The sequence below is a fragment of the Podarcis vaucheri genome, assembly GCF_965113315.1.
Source record: "Podarcis vaucheri genome assembly, chromosome: 10".
Lineage (NCBI taxonomy): Eukaryota > Metazoa > Chordata > Lepidosauria > Squamata > Lacertidae > Podarcis > Podarcis vaucheri.
In genome coordinates, this window is record NC_138748.1 from 19,964,772 (window position 1) to 19,986,007 (window position 21,236).

At 40.2% G+C, this 21,236-nt stretch overlaps 1 protein-coding gene across 3 annotated transcripts in view; it reads right to left on the reverse strand.

The window, feature by feature from the left end:
* Positions 1–409: 409 nt before the first annotated feature.
* The window catches only part of MET (MET proto-oncogene, receptor tyrosine kinase), a 99,247-nt gene continuing 78,420 nt past the window's right edge, over positions 410–21,236 (reverse strand). For all 3 annotated transcript variants that reach the window (XM_082239468.1, XM_082239467.1, XM_082239469.1), the window contains exons 13-21: positions 18,836–18,995; positions 17,923–18,063; positions 12,255–12,485; positions 9,920–10,000; positions 8,921–9,102; positions 7,649–7,758; positions 4,452–4,617; positions 2,601–2,737; positions 410–2,502 (exon numbers count right to left, since the gene is read on the reverse strand). In XM_082239468.1, the coding sequence (XP_082095594.1) occupies positions 2,292–2,502; positions 2,601–2,737; positions 4,452–4,617; positions 7,649–7,758; positions 8,921–9,102; positions 9,920–10,000; positions 12,255–12,485; positions 17,923–18,063; positions 18,836–18,995 (1,419 nt within the window). In that variant the 3' untranslated portion in view covers positions 410–2,291. The remainder of the gene's footprint in view (positions 2,503–2,600; positions 2,738–4,451; positions 4,618–7,648; positions 7,759–8,920; positions 9,103–9,919; positions 10,001–12,254; positions 12,486–17,922; positions 18,064–18,835; positions 18,996–21,236) is intronic.

Genomic DNA, 21,236 nt, shown 5'->3' on the forward strand with positions numbered 1-21,236 from the left:
GCCCCTTTTTAGAAGCACCCTTACTGTCATTTTCTCACGCAGTGCTCTGGTACAGCAATGGAAAGTGTTCGCCCTCCAGATGTTAGACTCCAGTTGTCAGCAGTCCTAGCCAGCATGGCCAATATTACGGGAAGATGGGAGTTTGTTGTCTGACAATGTCTGGGGGGCTTCAGGTTAACCATTCCTGCTCTAGCACAAGTCTTAGCATTTTCGGAGCCAATCCATTGTATCGGGTTCTTAAGTTGTCTGTTTCTTTTTAGTCTCAATTTGCAAGGCACCCGCTTCCTCTGTCCAGGTTATGGGGTGGGAATCATTCCACATCCCCTCCATAGTCCTACTGATTCAAAGTCTTGGCAGGACGAAAACCACTCTCATTTTAACAGCTATATGCATACTTAAAACAAACAGCCAGCATACGAACTTCTAGGTTTATTTTGAGTTTGCTAGGTCCATCACAATTATAAAGGCAAGTACCATCCATCTTTTGGCAAGTATACTGTATGAATGTACAAACATCAAATCCCTACAAGAATCACGTATTATTTACAAGTGTCCCAGACACAACATTAATTTCTCCTCATAAATAGTCTAACTGTTACATTCCCCATCTCCCTGCGTTCCTCAGAGCAAGTGTACACAGGTTTAGAATGACTGTGCTAAGCCTTGGCATCACAATTTTCCTTACCCCCTTAGGATCTTCCTTTTCTTCTTTTTGCCTGCAGCAGAAGTTTCGGTGTTAAGGCAGTTCACAATTAACATTGCTCTCAGCGCGCATGAAATATTTGTTGCTGGAATGGAAGTGGCAATTTTATACAATCCAGTATTATCAGCAAGTAGTTTGCTTACCCACTCCAACTTCATCATAAATCTTTCAGTGTAGCATTCTCTTTTCAAGAACAATAAATCTCCCTTATAATTGGATTCTTTATAAGCATCGCCTCCTCAAAGGTCTTAGAACAGGGTTGTTGTTTTTAATTCCAACAATGGGGATTTTAACCCTTGGGGTGGATGTGGCATGCAGTCAACTCCTGGCCTTTACAGTTGTTGGGTTTTTTTTACAGAATAAAGTTTTTAACCTCTATACAACTTATGAATGAAAAGCTGGTAACATATTTTTAAGTGTTCACAGTGCAAACCTTTATATATAGATTAATTAAAAATAAAACTTTTCAATATAAAAATAGAATGCTTTGAAAGGTTTTACACCAACAAAACTAGCTATCAATCCTACGTCAAACAGTCTATACAGTAGAATGCACTGAACTCCACAGGAACAGAAACAAAACAAGACACTCAAGAGTTAAGAGCAGTTTACAAAATTATTTAAATTACTGTTTTTAAAAACCTGCATTTTTGGTCGTTATTCTAAAGACATATATGGCATGTCACAATCCATGGAATCAGTCAAATATATCAAGCAGTTATGGGCTATGTCAAAATCTATTTTCAGTTCTTTCTCAACGGCATGCCCAGCTTAGCAGCAGTTGCACTCCTTTTGGTTCAAGTTTGGCTGATCTCTCCCCCCCCCCTTCCTTTGTTTGAGCTCTTCTCCTTTCTCCTGCTGCAAATCCTTTGATTAACACACAGCCATTGTTGCTAAAATTTAGAGTTACTACTCAGCTGATTTCTTAAGCCTCTACAATGTTGGCCACAAATTTGTTTAACCTACTGGTTGCAGAGACTTCTAAGTTTTAAACCTCGTTGCAGAATGGGAATGCCAGTTGTTGCAATAGTTTTATCACATGATAATTTCAATTAGTATACTGTGTTCTTTTGCAAAAACAGGAATTGTGGTCCTTGGTCTATGTGATAAATGCCCATTTGGTCACTGTATGCCTTCAAAACAGCCAAATTGCTACAGCAGGCAAAACAAATCTTCAACAGAGATGAGATAACTGTTTGCAACCTTAGGCAGCAAAAGACTGCTGACCAAGTGTTAGCTCATTTGTTAAGTGCCTGGAAGTCTGAGTTACTGATGAATCTATGAATTCATCTGCTGTACATGATGTAATTTATAGCAGCAGCTAGATTGCTCACAAATGAATGATAGCTGGCATTAGATTAGGTGTTGCAATAGCACTGTTGGTGCTATGGTTGCCCATCACACTTGAAAATTCTTATCTGGACAAAACAGAAATCCATAGCTTTCAGCAACATGAAATTGTCTCCTCAAAGTAGTGCAATTTGTACAACACAAACAAACACAGTGCCTTCACAGAAACCAACAGACAAAAAAAGTCATTGGCCACGATTTATGGTTTCCAACCCCATGATGATAAAAACGTGCTTGGTCATGTATTTGCTTCCCTATCTATGTTGTCTTGCGATGACAAAAGAGACGGATAAGGTGCAACACATTTCACATTTACGTAGGTGGCATTCACGTGAACGTAATGCTCTCCAATGAAAGTAGAGAAGATCATTGATATATCTGAAACTAGCTCGGAGAACGCTGGCCGTAGTTCAGGCTTTGGATGCCAACATTTTAGCATGACTTCATACCTGCAGTTGAAAGACAAGGAAAGTGAATTATCCTCTATAGAGCATTATCCCTAAAACTTGGCAATATTTGTATAAGGTTTTATAAACCATTTCCTTACAGTGGATCTGGGCAATATTCAGGCTGCAAGAGCCTTCTTCCTTGTAGCAAGTAGATAGTGATGTCAAAAGAGTTGACGTCAGGGTAGGGTGGTGCTCCTCTTGTCATCAGCTCCCACAGTAATACTCCAAAGGACCACTAACAAAAAACAAAGAAGAGCGTGGGTCTTTCTATAGCACACACAAACACACACACACATTTTACTATGGGCTTAACCTTCAAAAAATTAAACCAGCCATTACAAACCAGGTACTGTCCAGAAGTTTTGGACTGGAGGGCACCACATTGGCAATGGCTGAATTAAACTTTGTGCTGTAAACAATAGAGAGAACCAAGAGTTAAGAACATTAATGATGTACACCAGCCTTCCCCTAAGCTGGGGTCCTTCAGATGTCCAGGGCTACACCTTCAATCATTTCCAGCCATTGGCCTCCAAAATTTCTGGAGGATAACTTGTTGGGGAAGGCTGGTCTTTACGCTGGTTATTCAGTTCTACATGCTGCAACATACATTAGGAGAAAATTCTTAGAAGTTTTAAAATATAAAAATGTCTTGAGAGCATTACGGGGTCCTCGCTGCGAGATCACATTCACCCGGTGCTATACCAGCTGCACTGGCTCCCGGTGGAGTACAGGATCAGGTTTAAGGTGCTGGTTTTAACCTTTAAAGCCCTATATGGCGGCCTAGGACCCTCGTACCTATGGGACCGCCTCTCCTGGTATGTCCCACAGAGGAACCTACGGTCTTCAAACAAAAACATATTGGAGGTCCCAGGCCACAGAGAGGTTAGGCTGGCCTCAACCAGAGCCAGGGCTTTTTTGGCTGTGGTTCCGATTTGGTGGAACGCTCTGTCACAAGAGACTAGGGCCCTGTAGGACTTGACATCTTTCTGCAGGGCCTGCAAGACAGAGCTGTTCCACCAGGCCTTTGGCCAGGGCACAGCCTGACTCTCTCCTTTGGCAATCTTCACAGAACTCTAGCCCAATGGTTGCCATTAATTTGATTTGAATTAATTTTATAATGAAATGATTTTAGAATGTTGTGTTATTTTATTGTTGTTAGCCGCCCTGAGCCTGGCTTCGGCTGGGGAGGGCGGGATATATATTATTTACACTAACAAAACTAGCCGAGAAATCTGAATCTTGACAGGACAACCCTTCACTATTGGTAAAGGGTTTCTACTTGGAACTAGAACCAATTACAATCTTGCATAATCAAAGGGCATGCTGGCTGAAGAAAGAGGTGATCTGGGCTGGACAACACTGAATGATGTCATGTCTACCATAAGGGAACTTCTACCCAGAACAGAGTAACATTTCAAGTGAAGAGAGAGACTCCAGGAAAGCAACACACACAGTTTGGAATCCACAACACTTCTCAACAAGGACCGATGATGAAAAAGGCTGGGACAAGTCCCTCTACTGTTTATGGAGCTCACAAACAGAAAAACAGAATTTTAAGATGTGGGAGGTGGGAAATAGATCTGGTTAGATTAAGTTGACCAACCCTCAGAGATTGGCTAATGTGATCAAGTTTGTCACAGGTTTCTTCCAAATTGGTTTGCTTATGACTGAGGGTGTGACCATCAAGACAGGCAGGGTCCTAAATTTTTGCCAACCACGGCTGTCATGTCTAAAATTCTGTGGTTTGAGGATATTTGCCCAAAAGCAAAAAAGAGAAAACCAGTCAAGATTTATTCCTCAAGCTAAAAGTGCTGAATCTTAGTTCTGATTTAGGATTACTAGCTTTTTGCATTAATCTACCATGTCGTTCTTTTCCTTTAATATTTCCAGGAATGCTTTGAAATGTGGAAAGTCAGCAAGAGCTACATAAATAATTATAGACATATTACCACATCTGACTTTGTAGTGAACTTCTGAGTCTGCAAACTTTCTAAAGCCATCCATTTTACTGGCAGTTTGGCTCCTGTTTTATTGTGTACGCTGTAGTACTCTTTATCATAGACATCTCTAGCAAGGCCAAAATCAGCAACTTTGACAGTGAATTTTTCATCCAACCTAGAGAAATGATAAATACCATTATCTGGAAATGAAGCAACACAATGCCTTTGAGGACATAGCTTTGGAAGGCTATGTTACATATTTCAACAAATAATAAACAAGCAAACGACAGCAATATCTGTTTAATAAACATGCTTATATTACCATTAAAATGATGGCACTTCCTTAATAACTAAGATGCAGTGATCTGGTATTTGGAGATAATGAACACCATTGCCCACAACATCTATTATGTAGTGTGTCTTTCAATAAACAACAACAACAACAACAACAACTATCTTTATTACGGTCCAGAGACCCAACAATAAACATAGTTTCCACATAAACACCATTAAAGTGAATGGACACCGTCATTGTGGATAAGCACACCTGTAAGCTTAGGGCGACGTCTGCTCATTTCAGGGTGGCTTGCACCATGGAAATTCCTTGTAGCTGCTGCACTATTGGGCTATTTTTATTCTCAGTATTTTACCTTCTATCTAAAATACTGATATAGGCATAACAAATCTATAATTGTTTAGGTGTGAGGAAAAGCTCATATCAAAAAGACTGTCCAACCTGCTCTGTACATGTGGGCTGAGTTGAAGGAGAAAGCTAATCCAGAGTGGAGTCCCTAAGGTGGTTGGGTGGTGCCTTGCACGTCTCCTGCCAAGCATCTTACTCTGATACATCTTGCCATCTGGGTAGCCCAGGTCCTCCATACACACTGCCCAAGCTTGCACCCCAGAGAGGTCACTTCAGTGCTGCTAACGCAGCAAAAACAATACAGGAGACAGCAGCTTTGAGTTACCAGTCTCTGCAACCACGGCAGGCGCTGTGATTCTCCAGCAGTTTGATTTGACCCCTGGAGGGGCACTCCTTTGTCTCTTGAGACCGATGGAAAAAGAGTTGAGCATGCACTGTGATCCAAATCACACAACCATATCACCACATGCCAGTCATGGTCTAGTATAACGTATTTCTGGTTGGCAGGAAAGTTACAGCCAATCCCTGACCACAGGCACTTTCACTAGTTCTTCGCTAGGTAATTTTTTCCCCTTTTATATTTGGCAACTGAAGCTGCAAAGCAGACTTGAATGGCCTTGGATAACTTGAATGTTTTCTCCCCTTTCATATCTTAGAAGAACCTCATCAAAATGAAAAACTACTAAGTGAAATAAGCCAGTGGGTTAACAAATCTGCAAGCTGAATAGTAAATATGGAGCTGCTTTACTGATGTGCTTAATACTTAAATAACACTTTTTAAAAGTTTGCACACTCATCTACAAAGGGACAGTCACATTTTTATGCTAACTGAACTCAAACACCACATGTCTTGAGAGTGAACTTTTAATTAATGTGGTTAAGCTCATTAATTCATAATGTTGGCGATGCATCAGTATTAACAATGCTGACAGCTATTGTACCAATCTTTCATTGTATGAACTAAACTGTCTGGTCACTCAGACGCTAATAAGATTCTTTGCATAATTTTTGTTAGGTATAAAAATTCTTGCATAGCAGAGGTCAAAGCAAAGCCACGTACAGAAAGACCCTCTGTACAGAACTTTGGTTTATTTTCTTTCTGTAACTCAGCCGTGCTTATTTCAGTGCAGTAACATAGGGAAGATGTGCATTTGATGAGTAACTTTAGCAACTGCATAATGAAACTAAAAGAGGAAAATTGTAGTTCTCTAAAACAAATTTGGCAGGTAATTTGTCACCTATCATGGTGACATGAAGCCACAATTGCTTTTGAATCAGTTAATTCACCTGCATGCACTCCAAAGGCAACAGTTCACAATGTTGTGTACAAGCAAACATGTTAAAAATGGTGCTGTGCTATGGCAAAAAAAGTTCCTTCATTGGTACACAGTGAAGGAACTGTGTACCTAAGCTCCTTTGTACTAGGCTCATTGGAGAGCTTGTGTGTGCAAACACTAAATCAAATGGACCGGCAGCAATAAAATCTGACAAAGGTGTCTTTCTTTCTTTCCTAAAAAAATGTGTTCACAGAAGAAAAGCATGAATACATTTTTGTTGTTGAAGGAGGAACGCCTCAAATGTTTGAGTAGAAGACCCTAGTACATTATTTCGTTTGGTAACATGAATATTTATTTACACTGCACCTTCTGGATTAATGTTGGAATCAGCCTTTTTGAATCTATGTCACTGAAGGCAACTGTTTAGTCAAAATGTGCCTGGCAATTAACATTGTCTACAACAGGTTACACACGACAATTGATTTTACAACTTGTTGACCATAGGTTGTGAGCCCTCAAATTTTCTCATGTCCTTCAATGCATTGTATGTTATATGGGTATACAAAAGTAGATTCACTGAGGCTTGGGAGCTGAGGAATGTTTATAATAGATTGTGGAAGTTTTATTCATTTCATTTTGCATACAGAAACTGTTTTATTTTTGTTGACGTGTGTGAGTAACATTTACAGTTTGTCGTGTCCAATTCAGCCAGGAGCATGGAAGCAAAGGATTTTAAAGGTAAGCCCTGGCATTTTTAGGAAGAGAGAATGCTCTCTTAAGCAGAAACATTTCAGTGGAATAATTCTGCCCAGAAAAATGCTTTTAAGGCTGTGGACCTATGCACACTTCCCTAGAAGCAACACAGAATGGATTGGGACTTGCCTCAGAGTAAATACACACAGGATTGTGCTGCACAAGTGATATACAGTGGTACCTCGGGTTAAGAACTTAATTCGTTCAGGAGGTCCATTCTTAACCTGAAACTGTTCTTAACCTGAGGTAGCACTTTAGCTAATGGGGCCTCAGGTTAATTTCGGTTCTCATCCTGAAGCAAAGTTCTTAACCCGAGGTACTAGTTCTGGGTTAGGGGAGTCTGTAACCTGAAGCGTCTGTAACCTGAAGCACCACTGTATAGCTTACATCAGTGGAAGAGAGTTTCTGAGCTCTACACTGGAATGGCATGACACGAGAGCAACAAATAAAGCTGTGCAATGTGAAACGTTCCTTCTTCAAGCATTACTTTAGCCAAACACCACCAGACTGTGGAATCAGATTGCTGTACTTACATACAATTTCTTGCTGCTAAATCTCTATGGACAAACTTTTTGCTTGCGAGGTATTTCATTCCCTTTGCCACTTGTAGGCCAAATCCAATCAAATCCTTTACTGTTGGGTTCTATAAAACATGGGCAGCAATTTTCATTAGATAACATAATACACCAGGACATTTAATAATTGATAACAACAAACCATAGTACAGAAGTCAGTTTCAAAATACAATTGATGAAGCACGTCATTAGGTTTATGTCTGGGGTCATTAACATGATGCTTATGATCAGCCAGCCACAAACACCTCCTTTGACATGCTACCAAGATCTCTGGTCCCTCCTGATTTTGGGGGGTTTGTTTGTTTTTAAATTACATGGGTGGGGCTGGTTTTCAAGGGATGCTGCCTAGGTGAGTTTTATTGTTTGAGGACTGAGGGAAGAGATATTGCCTGTCTACATTTGTTTTTTTGGGTGTGGAGGATTGTTGCTTGCCTTGCTGAGTTTGTGTGTTGGGAGAAAGATGTATGGCTGAATTTGGTTTTTTGAGAGGTAGGGAATGTTGCCTTTGTGGGTCTGTGTGGATGGGTTTGGGTTTTTTCACAAGGAGGGACCCTGAAAGGTTGGTAACTACTGCCCTATGTCTTACCACCAGCTTTTTGAAAATGAAACTTTGCATAGTGGAGGAAACATAGCATCTGGTTTTAATGGCAACGCATTAAAAAAATAATGCAATCCTAATCTACTCATAGGAAAGTTCAATGCAATTCAATAGGGCTTATTCCCAGGTAAGGGGGAATAGTACTGCTACATATTCCCAGTCTACAAAAATATTTGTAAGGTAGAATCATATAATAAAAGTTAGTGAGATGACAGATCCTGGGAACTCATTTTGTGCCAGTGAATGCTTAGGAGTGAAAGGTAATAATTACATTTATATAATATCATGCTATTACAGGGTTGTTGCCTTTCTTGGTTGACTGGCAGTCCTACTTTTAATTTATAAGAATGGCTATATGCACAGATGGCATTTTTAAAGCTGTTTGATGACAGTTTTGTGGCATATTTTAGGAAGGAAATTATTTATTGTTTGGAAAACATCATGGCTTTAAACCATTCTTTTGGATTATTATTCCATGGCAGAAAGATATGATAAAAACCCAGACTGTATTAACCACGATTAAAAGTGAAGGTTGAACAAATCAGTTAATGTGTTTAGGTTGAGCAGAGCTGCAGTCATGTATAATGGCCAACTTTACAATATCACTGAAACACATCCTGGATTGTACTTACATGAGCCTCATTCCTAATGAAGTTCCGAAGATCCCCATGTTTCATGTAAGGAAGAACAACCAAAGGAGACCCTTCACTGGGCAAGCAAATTCCAAGCAGTGATAGGACATTGGGATGAGTGAAATCTTTCATTATGATTCCTTCTTTTAGGAACTGGGATACTTCGTCCAAATCTGTAATCCCTGAGAAATGCAGTAGCAAAACCAAACCATAGTACAGTTAATTTCTAGCACATTTTAACACAACTGAAATTGTGTCAAATATTACCCTTTACCTCATCCCCCCTCCCCGCATTCAGAACGAAACAAAACTCTTTTAAATACACATTTATTAAATAATATCTGATTTCTCTCTCAATATTAGGTCAATAGTCCCTCCTCTAAATATTATATCCAGCGTGTCTAATCAGATAAGAAACATTACTAAGTGTTTGCAGAACTAGGCAGAACTCCATACCTATAGCCAACTGAATTTGAATTGTCATCTGCATAGCTGAATGAATGTTTATCATGGCCAGAATATACTTTAACACATTCACAGCATACATTTGTAGTTCCAGAATTCTTTCCTTGTTTTTATTGCACCTCCCTTCCTTTTTCATAGACTAGAAATAATAAATAGAAATGTCCCAAGTGCGGAGCCAGAAGAAGGCCATTTACTAGTGTGTGCCAATTTGCTCCTGCAGTTTCCAACTGTCTCACTCATAAAAAATGAATACAAAGCAGCCCAGCAGTGTGTAAAATGATACCAGCATGTTTTCTTTCTTTCCTTTAATCTTCTATTTATCCGGGGGGAGGGGGGGGTAAGGATGTGAATTTTCCTCCACAAGGACATGGTGAGACAAATCAATTGTTCGGGGAACTTTATATGCAAGACACCGTCCGAAAATAGCCCATATACAACTAATATTGCTAGGGTGTGAAAGTGCATTTTGATAAGGCAGCTGATTCCGTTGACTCTGAAATTCATTGTGGTTCGCTATGAAAAACTATGACTCACTATTCAAGGATTTCACAGCACAGTGGATTTTCCTGCCATCGGTATCCAACAAAGTTCCATGGTAGACACATCCAAAATGCCCTGCATTGAGAATAAGGTTAGCCTTCTGTTACTTTTTTTGCCAATTATTTTTATTGATTTTCCATAATTTTGAACAAACTGTTACCAAATTAATACAAAATCAAAACAAATTCAAAAGCTGACTTCCCACCCACCCCCACTGTCCCCTCTATTTTCCTCCCTTCTTTGCTGCTCCCAATAAAATAACTTTTCCGACTATCATTTCAATATACATTCATCCCTTCTCCCTACACATCACCTGTTCAGTTACCAATTTCTGCTATGGCTTTTATACGTTTTTATAACAAAATAGTCCAGTAGGGCAAATCCTCTTTTATCTACCCGTCATAGTCATTCATCTATTCTGAAACATTTCCTTCTGTTACCTCTTGAGTAACACTTTGAAAAAGAGATCTTGCTTCCTCCCAGACAACATACACACATTCCTCCCTAACGTGGCCTTGAACATTGCTGTCTGATGTCTGGCCCCAGTAATAAAAAACAGCCTCACTGGTGTTGCATGCAGAGGGTGAAAATGAAACCCCTAGATATATTTTTTTTGTATAAATATGTAATACACATTGCCTCCCTCTAACACTGCTAATCTCTCAGTGTCACCCACCCTTCACATTTCGCCAAGTTTAATTTTACATACTACCAATTCATTAATAAATCATTTATAAATAAACATAATCCATCTCTCTTCTTCTCTGTCTGAAAGTCTCAAAAGCAGTCAAGGTGGTACACGTGGTCCTTCCTGTCCCTTTCACTGTTCTCATTTCCAACTTTAACCTTCAAGGGGGTGGACTGATGTAATTAACAATCAACAAAATCCATATCTCCTCTCCATCCTCCCACCTAAACTAATAAATCTTTCTGCAGTCCATCCTGCCGATCCTCAATTCCATTACATCCGACTCCACAGTTTATTCTCTTCCTAGTGCTTAACAGACAGTCAATCCAGTTGTTACCAATCTTTTACTATTTACTATATTTATATCACAATATGAAGTTCCAAGAGGTGGTCAAAATCTCTCAAAAGTCCCTCAAGATTGTTACTCTCCGTCTTCTTTCAGGCAAAGTCCTTAGTTATAAAATAAAGACATCACAAAGAGGTGTCTTTAAAGTCCACTCTTCCCAAAAACTTTACCTTCCAGTACTTTTGGGGAAGGTAGATAATGCAGATCCCGAGAAAGAAAGAAAAAGACTCAAAATATTGCCTCCCTTCCGCTCCATTCCTTCAAGCAAAGTAGAAATTAGCATCTTTCATTCTTTCCAAACAAATGATTTTCTCCTGCAGCATAAATCAGGATCTTTTCAGGGGGGTGCCTCTTCACTTGCCAATTATGTCCAAATTCAAAGGTATTCCTCAGCTCACCACAGTAGCTCACTGGGGCTGTCCTTGGACAGAGCCATTGTGCCCAGTGACTTCGCCTTTTCATCTGTGAGACGGGGATTTCCACCACCACTTGCAAAGAAAAGGCACTAACTGATGACCACAGGTCGTGCCCTTTCAATACCCTTGAAAAGTAAGGGGAGGCATGCCCCATTAATCTCTGTCTGGAACCCCTCCCAGGCGCAGGAGCGCCTAAGAGGACAACCTGCTGGGTTTGCTCCCAAACAGGAAGTCCAGACTTCTGTTATTTCTTACACCCATAGATAAAGGTTTGCACAAAGTCAGCGCTGACTCTTATTTTCCCATTACCTTTAAGGACAATGATGATATATACTCAAGACTTTAATTGGCAGCAGATTCCAGGTAGAGAGAGAAAAAATACTTTGCATAATGCATCATGAAGCCACTGCCACAAGCTATATTGCTGTACAATGGACTTTAAATGGGGATTCAATAAATTCATTAAAATAGACGTAGACATTGTAGGGGGTGGGGAACAAGATGAAACTATTAGAGACAGGATAATCAGATGCATCAGACAAAGAAAAAATAGCCCTAAACAGCCTGCACGAGTTGGTGGTTGACATGAGACTATCTGAGAGAGCACCTCTTTCTGTAAAATCCAGACCTGAGATCATTGGAGGCCTTACCATGCCTGCCAGACATTGGGACTTGAGAAGGGAGGGTCTTCTCTGCTATGACCCTCTTACTGTGGTACAATTTCCCTTAGTGGTACAATTGGAATGTACTGTAATCGCGTTCTGCCAGCTGGTTAAAACAACTATTCGCAAGAGTAATTCTGAGCACCAATTAAACGTTTTGATGCTTGATGCACGACTGTGGAGATGTGTGGCTTGAGATGACAGACTCAACACCTACCTCTTCCTATTACTTCACTGAAATGTACTATCAGGCTATCAGCACCAATAACCACATGCTCAACTTCTTTGACCAAGTCTGGATTTAAGGCGCTTATGTCAATGTGGACATTAGTCTGCAACAATGGACTGGCTAAATCAGAGTCTCCAGTAGACAGGATGGGAGATAGGTCCGTGTGAGGATAATGGGATGGTCTGCATGATCCATTCTGAGATAAAGTTGGAAACTGATCTATAAGAAAAATAGAAGTAGATATATCAGCAATGAGTTCTATCATAAAGCGCTGGATTTCATTTATTTGAATGTTTCCTCCCTGCTTTTCTCTGCTAGTAGATTGAAACACAGTTTACAAAATCACCAACGCACATCAAAACAATGATTCTAAAGTTATTAAAAAGCAGTATCCTATAATAAGATCACGCTAAAAAGAATTCAGTTTGAAAGCTAGAAGATAAAAATATTACATCACGCCATAACATCAGAAAATAACAAGATCTTAACGTCATTCCTATAGCTTAAAAGGGAGGGGAATGAAATTACCCTTTTAAGGATGGAGTTTCACAGACCCTCCAACATGACGAGTCCCCAAACCAGATCATGCGTCCTCCCCTGCACTAGTCATGTGATTGCAAAGTCCAAGACATGCTTTTTCCAGATGAGAGCGCAGCACCCAAAAATGGGCGTTTTGGGACAGTGCGCAATATTGTGGTCCTGAAAAAAGCACTTGGGGCGGGCGTGAGATTGGGGTGTCCAAAATGGCCGCTGTGCTCTGACATGGGGAAAAAAACAACAAACGGATTTGTAGGGTATGGTTCCAGAATCTAGGCCAGGGCTGTGGAATTTCCAGCTGTGGAATCTCTATTTAGGCACACTTGGTCTCCCCCATGTGGCTCCCAGGCCATTTTGGCCAAGCTCACTGGCACTGGAATTGCATCATCAAAAGAGGTTGCTGTAACTTCTTTTTGATGAACAGCCGTTACAGCAACCTCCTTTGAATTTTGACTAGTGTCAATCATTCGACATCATTATGGTGTCATAATCATACAGCTGGCCAGATCCAGTTCCCCACCACCGATCTAGGCAGTGCTATGTAATTTGATTCAGGCCTGAGCTCCAGAATCTGTTCTGAATTCTAAGCCTTAGGCCTTTAATGCTGAAGCCAATAATAAAGAAAAGATTATCTGGAGGCTTTTGGGTCAAAGGATGTGACTTGCAGTAAAGCAATATCTCTCTCTGCCAAAATGGACCATTATATCATTTGTCTGGCTTTTTTAATTCAGAGGTTTTATATTTAATTCAGAGGTTTTATATAAAGCTATGCCATTTTGCCATGCCTCACCAATGTTGTCATAATGCAATCTAATTTTTTAGACTGAAGAAAGCAAAAGTCAAGGCCCCACTTGAATTTTGCAGAATTCTACTTTGACCCAAACTAGAAATTACAGCCACAGTTATCTGTACTTGTATTATCCATGGGGGAGCATAGGATTGGGAAATGACACATTTGTGAAAAAGGAGGATATAGCAAAGTCCATAGGTTATTGTTAGATTATCATTTGCTGGGCAATTGAAAATCTGATGAATACTTCCTAAGTGCCTGTGACTATATTTATCTAATGGTAAATATTCAACTAGGAAAATAGCTTGAGTGATTCATTTCCTGCAGTTTTACACTGCAACAAAATTAAGTATTGCAGATGTTAACCTTTGACCGTAACTTTTTAAATATATTAAAATAAAATATCTCACTTCAAAGCAGTGACTGATATGATATTGATCTTTACAGACTGTTCTGATTTTTATATTGTTTTCTAGCCGCAGTCAGTCTGGCTTAAACCCACAAGTGAGCACAGTATGGCATACTAAAACAAAACAAAAACAAAAAAACACCAAAAACTGGTGGCAACTTCCTGTCAAGTCTGGTTTCTAAGGGAGACCCTGCAATTCATATCCTCCACAGAGAAGTAATTTCTGGTGTTGGAGGGCATGCTATGCCACATCTACTAAGTATGGATGGGACATAGCAGGATGAAGACACAGAAAACTGCAATTCTGCTTAAGAACAGAAGAGCAATGATTTATTAGCACTAGGAGCCACCTGTCTGGAAGCAGCTATAATGTAATAATTGTTATGGTCATATTCAGATGAAATATCCATTATATTTATATTGCAGATGTCTAGAAACATGACTGCCAAATTTACAAGGCTCTTTTCAGCTACAAATAGTCTAAAGTAATATGGTAAATAAAATTAGAAGCCTTTCAGTACCAATCTGATTCTAATATTGCTATCATATTTCTAATTTCACTCCTCAACTGTTATAAATATTTGTATTAGTTGTAATTGATGAATTTGGAGGGGGGAGTTAAGGAACAATGTTATAAATATGTCCCATTTAGGGACAATGTATGAAATTATTTTTTTCATTGGGAAAGATCACTAAGAGACAGAAGCATTTATTATTTTTTATAACTGTGGTCCTGATGGTAAAGTCATGATACACACAGAGAGAACATGTGCTGCAAAATAGTTTTACTACATTGTGGAGCATATAGAAGAACAAGTAATTGTTAGAAGAGTGCAGAGAAATGGCACTCTTCCACCTCGCTAGCAATTCATGGGCTGTCAAATGATTACATCAGATAATGGGTAAGCAGCATAAATGGAGGGTTTTGTATTTATGCTCTGAACTGACCTACATGCTTGGTGCTCCGCAAATGGAGCACAAATGTGATGTTTAGATACATTCTGAGCCATGCCAAATATTCAACCTGGAACCCGGGCCAATATTTAATCACATCGCCTCACCAGCAATGTTTCTTACAACACAGAAAGGCTAACTTAAGCTGATTACTATATCTGAAGCCAGGATTCCTGAGATCTAATTAAACTCAGACCGCTTGCCCGCAGACTAGATGCTATTTGATCTAGGGTTCTCCGCCTATTTTTTAAAAATTATGTTAACTGCTTTAATTGTGACTGGACTTCAGTTAAGATTTTAAACAATTATAGTACCTGAACTAGAGTGGTACCTTGAGGACATGAAAAGTAATAGCTTTGCCAATTAAGAAATCTGGACAAATAATGTTATTTAAACAATGCAGGTAGTTTACTGTGACAGTGCTCTCAGATAGATTCTCCTCACTTCAGCACTATTTTCTGATGGCCCAAACAATGCAGCAAACATAAGGTAAAGGTAAAGGACTCCTGGACAGTTAAGTCCAGTCAAAGGCGACTATGGGGTTGCGGTGCTCATCTCGCTTTCAGGCCAAGGGAGCTGGCGTTTGTCCACAGACAGCTTTCTGGGTCATGTGGCCAGCATAACCAGTGCTTTTTTTTCTAAAAAAAATATGTTTAGAGGTACTCTTATTTTGACTCAAGAAAATCACCATTTTATAGTTCAAATCAGGAGAAAAAAATACAGTAAATGGACAAAGATTCACAAAATGTTTAGGGGTATGTGTACCCCTGTGCCCCCCGAAAAAAGCACTGAGTATAATGGAACACCGTGACAGAAGCCAGAGTGCACGGAAACATCATTTACCTTCCCACTGCAGCGATACCTATTTATCTACTTGCACTGGCGTGCTTTCGAACCGCTAGGTTGGCATGAGCTGGGACAGAGCAATGGGAACTCACCCTGTCATGGGGATTTGAACCACCAACCTTCTGATCAGCAAGCCCAAGAGGCTCAGGGTTTAGACCACAGCGCCACCTGCATCCCTGCAAACAATGCAGTAGCACAGCCTGACCCCTGCCTTGCACCAGACCCCACCTGTGATCAAAGCATCAGGTGTTCCAGCAAGGAGGTCCCTCAGCCAGGTACTGGCCAAATGAGGAAGGAGCTGAAGCAGGACAGCTGCAGGAATCTGTTGCTCTGCTAGTGATCCCAAGCAGTCTGAAGAATAGCTATAGCTGAGGCAAGTGAACTCTGAGTAGCTGTTTCAATGCAAACCAGGATGGATGCTCAATAAACAGGTTGTCTGGAAGTGCCTATAGTTTGCTGTTGCTCTAGTGATCTTTGATGTTACCCTTGTTTGTTTGTTTGTTTGTTTTTAATTTGTGTCTGCCTGCATTGGATTTTATGGCTAGATTTTATGGATTTTTGAATCGGACTTACCGGTTTATGATTTTATTGATTCATATGATATGTTTTTATTTTGTCTGTTTTATTGTATGTTGCTAAATTAAACACAACAAACTTTACACATTACATAGTGCAACAGAACCCAGTGGCTTCAAGATGTGAATTGCAATATAAACCCATGTTTTTATATACACGCTACTATGTGCATATTTATTGCTACACACAGGAATTATTTCTTTTGTTTATGTTTATGAAGAAGCCCTAAGGATATATAAACCTAGGAGCTCCCTTGTACTGCCTTCAGGACCAGTTCATGCAGCCAGCAGCCTCATGAATTACCTTCTGGGTGTGGGCAGGGCTGCAGATACTTCATAGCACTGCCAACTGTATGAACCAGAAGGCTGACATGTAGCTGCTGCAATTTATGTGATCACAGCAGCTTAAAAAGAAGGCCATCATGATTCCACAAATTGCCACCACTGTATATATATATACAACCCTTCTGCAAGCACCAGTGGAAGTGTCAGAAGCCTACCAGCAGCCCCATGTACTCCTAAAGACTGCTGTGTGGGAGGGACAATGGCTGTATGAAGTTTGGAAGTGGCCCTTACAAACTTCCTTAGGAGTTGAAGATTCTACTGGCCTACAAGAGTTGAAAGGCATGCAGTGGATACACAATGAAATACACCAAAGAGAAAGGAAGGAAAAATTAGGCTAGGATAGGTCAGGAAAGGCTTAACTGAAGGAAGACATGAAGGATAGACTTGAAATGGAGAGGGAGGCAAGGCAGCCTAATGGATGAGAAGGCGAGACTCTTAACAGGATAGCTAAAAGCACAGAGACAGCAAAAAAGATGGAAGTTATACCAGGATGGCAGCAGAAGATCAGTTAAAGAAGAGCAGAGGGAATTGGAAGATATGTAAGGAAAGACAAGGAAGGAAAAACAGAGCAAGACCACATGTTACGTTCATTATAGGGGTGCCTCTGATCATCTTCAAGGCAAATCTTTTCCATACTTCCCTCCCACCATCACTGTAATGCTCAGAATGACTTACAGCAGAGACTGCTGCCATTTTATGTAAGGCACAGATTTTTATTTTTTATTAAACAGGTGAATTAGACATACAGTGGTACCTCGGGTTACATACGCTTCAGGTTACATACGCTTCAGGTTACACACTCCACTAACCTAGAAATAGTGCTTCAGGTTAAGAACTTTGCTTCAGGATAAGAACAGAAATCGTGCTCTGGTGGCAAAGGGCAGCGGGAGGCCCCATTAGCTAAAGTGGTGCTTCAGGTTAAGAACAGTTTCAGGTTAAGTACTGACCTCCTGAACGAATTAAGTACTTAACCCGAGGTACCACTGTATAGAGTTTTGATACTCGTGCCAGCAGCCACCAAAAACGTACTGGGAATGGGGTCAGTTGATGGGAAACTGCTAGGTAAGTGGATATTACAACTGGGTTAAAGCAAATGTTCAGAAGAAATACAACCTATTATAGGAGTCATCTGATGGGTTACAAAGTGGGCTGCTTAAAATATGGCATCTTTTCTATATTTACTAATCAGAAAAACAGTACCTTCCAGAAAAGTCGATCTGTAGTCTACGGATTCACTTGAGACCATTTCAGCCGTAGGGCTTACACTCCTTGCACTCACAAGCCTGTCCAAATGAGGAGTGTGCACTCGTCCGTCATAGCGAACAATCTCTCCACCTAATTCTTAACATGTGGGAACACAAGAGAATGTCAGCACCAAGTTCTGAACAAACTTGCATTATCCTAGAAGTTTCAGTTGTTTCACTGCTAGATTGTGTGGAGCAGCTGATGTTCTGTAGAGTATCTCTATTCCTTCATATAGCAAAAGAGAAATATATTTGGACAGTTTGGTGCCAGACATATACAGACAACTGCCCACTCTGCATATTTTATCAGGTGACAATAGGATATTCTGTTTCCTACTGCTGTGCTGGAGAAGAGAATACTTTGCAGCAGGAGGGCATCCATACTGGTTAAAAAGTTTTGATGACAACTATGCATGCAGCCACATAAGCCATCATCAAGTACTCTGAACAAACCACGTGTATCTATAACATCCCTTGGCTTAGAAGAGAGTTGTGGGCCATCTATGACTTCCAGGCTCATCAATATTTGATGTAAATGTTGAAGAATGCCAGCTTTAAAAAATCTAATTAGTTATAACACACTTTTGCTACCCTTATGACTGGATTCTCTTCTCAGAACACCTATGTAGTGCTTTGTCCTCCTTCCTATCTTTCTTCAAAACCCACCTGCAAAATGCCATTGCTTTAACCTCCCCAACTGTGGCAAAGACTTAGACTCCAAGTAGACATAACCAGATTCACTCACTTTCACCTCTTGCTACCCACCCTTGCTTCTTCCCTGCTTCTTGTCCCCCTGTAACTTCCTTGGGGCAGGAAACTGTCTAGCTGCTAACTGAAATAGCAAATATGAAGAGGAACAACACCACCACCTTTGATTTGCTTTCTCTTTTTTCTCCACAGGAAGAGGCCAAACAGTAACAATAAGAGAATAACTGGTATGCACACGATTCCCGCAATGATTCCTGTGAAGCTCTGCTCGGGCACAATCAATACTTTCCCAATAACCATCGATGAAACCTCTTTCTGCCACTGAAAGATAAAAAAGGCAAAGAATCCATAGTTAGCTTTTAAAACTCCCATCAATAACAGAGCTCAATTTCATTTGCGGGACTGATAAGAGAACGTCACTGCCAACATACCCATGCAAGTCACACGTGCTAGTCCTATCTCTCATCATTTCCTAACTTTTTTTTTATTCTCAAGGCCAGAGATTGATTGATTTTATTAATTTATATGATGTCTATTGTCACATTAGATGCCTTATTAGAAATAATAGAATAAATCTCCTTCTAACTACAGCACCAGCCAGAAACTGAGAGACAGATAAAAAAAGACAGACTTGGCAACATAGTGAAGAAGCCCTGACCCGTGAGGGACTAACATCTGGCTCCTTGGGTAGCCTTTTTCAGCTCAGGAGATTCAGCAACAGAGAAAATCTGAGCATTGGCAGATGCTTGTATCACCTTTGCATCTGCCACTTGAGCCGCAAGCTGTGAGGGACATGAACAGCATTCGAGTGAAGGATGCAAAAATGTTTACTTTAGCAGCCATTTCCAGCAAGAGATTCAGTTGCAGTGAGGCAGCTGGAACACTGAAAAACTAGAGAGTAGCTTAGATACCTCTTTGACAACTTTGGCTATACTCAAAATGCCACTGGCTAGAGCTTCAGTTGGCCTTCCTCCAGAGGACTCCTCAAATCAGTTGATAGTGGACTATGCTTGAGGTTAAGTGGGAGGGGGCATCTGGAAAGGTGGTGGGAATTTGGTCTATTATTGCTAGCAGGAATCCTAGTTGTTGTCAGGTACACTTTTTATAATACAGTGGTACCTCGGGTTACATACGCTTCAGGTTACATACGCTTCAGGTTACAGACTCTGCTAACGCAGAAATAGTACCTCAGGTTAACAACTTTGCTTCAGGATGAGAACAGAAATCGTGCTCCAGTGGCGCAGCGGCAGCAGGAGGCCCCATTAGCTAAAGTGATGCTTCAGGTTAAGAACAGTTTCAGGTTAAGAACGGACCTCCGGAACGAATTTAGTACTTAACCCGAGGTACCACTGTACTGGCCTCCTTATATGTACTAATATTTTACTCTGGCTGTGTAAGTAAGCAGTTACCAAGGTTGCATCCCTTTGTTAAAGAATAGCTAATGCCATTTGTGCTTCATCATGAAATCTAGCATCTTTTCAGGAATGTCTTTTAAGTTTCTATCGCACTAATGATTCTGCCTTACCAGTTCTGTTGTTGCCTTTCAGTGAGAAGATTGCAACAAGCAGCACTAATCAACCAGGAAATCCAAAGTATTTAGTGTCATATGACAGTATCTCAGTGAGTTGGAATGCACTTGGCAATCCTTCTGTCTTTTTTGGAATCCAGTCCAATTTGGAATGATAGATTTGCAAATCTCCCTTTTATGCTGGGTGCATAAGCAATTTGCAAATAAGCAGAAAAATAATAAAGTAAACAAACAAAAACTCCTGCCACCTTGCATGCATTATTTCATGCAGGTTGGCCCCATTAATTTCCCACATTGAGAAAAGCAGTTGGATGTGCACTGTGAATGTGCCAACATCTAATGCCTTCAGATATGATAACTAAATAATTGACAGCATTTATGTAACAAAGGCATGGATTCTGAAATTTTCAAAAAAATATTTGCCAGGGCTATATAGTAAATTATAAGGCAACAAAAAACATAGCTAAATGCTGACTTTTGCAAAGGACACTTCAATTAATAGTTGGCTTTCTTGAGCCTGAACAATGACATCATACCTGCATACATGTTATCCTTTCTGTTCCTGAAAATATCACATCAACTCCTCCTTGGTGCAGAAGAGGTGATAGTACCAGAAGACAAAGCCATCTGTTAACCCCTAGCTCCCAATGCGTAATCTCAGGGGCCAAATATGTGCAAGTCTATGGTTGGATCACCTAACTTTTTAAAATTTAGAGCAGCTGTGTGTTGGCTCCAATCATAGCTGTCAACGTTTCCCTTTTTTTAAGGGAAATTTCCTTATTCCAAATAGGATTCTGCACAAGAAAAGGGAAAAGTTGACAACTATGGCTCCAATGTTGATGAGAGTAGCAGAACTGGAAGGAGAAATGGGAGTTTATTCTTTATTCCCTCAATCATGGCTTTTTCCAGATATAAATAGTCAGAATGGGCTTTCTGCTTTCTAACAACAAATCTATCCATGAGAGATTTGTGATAATGGAGGACTGAACACAATTCAGAGGGAAACATCAGGATTCTGCAGGAGTGTTGCAACC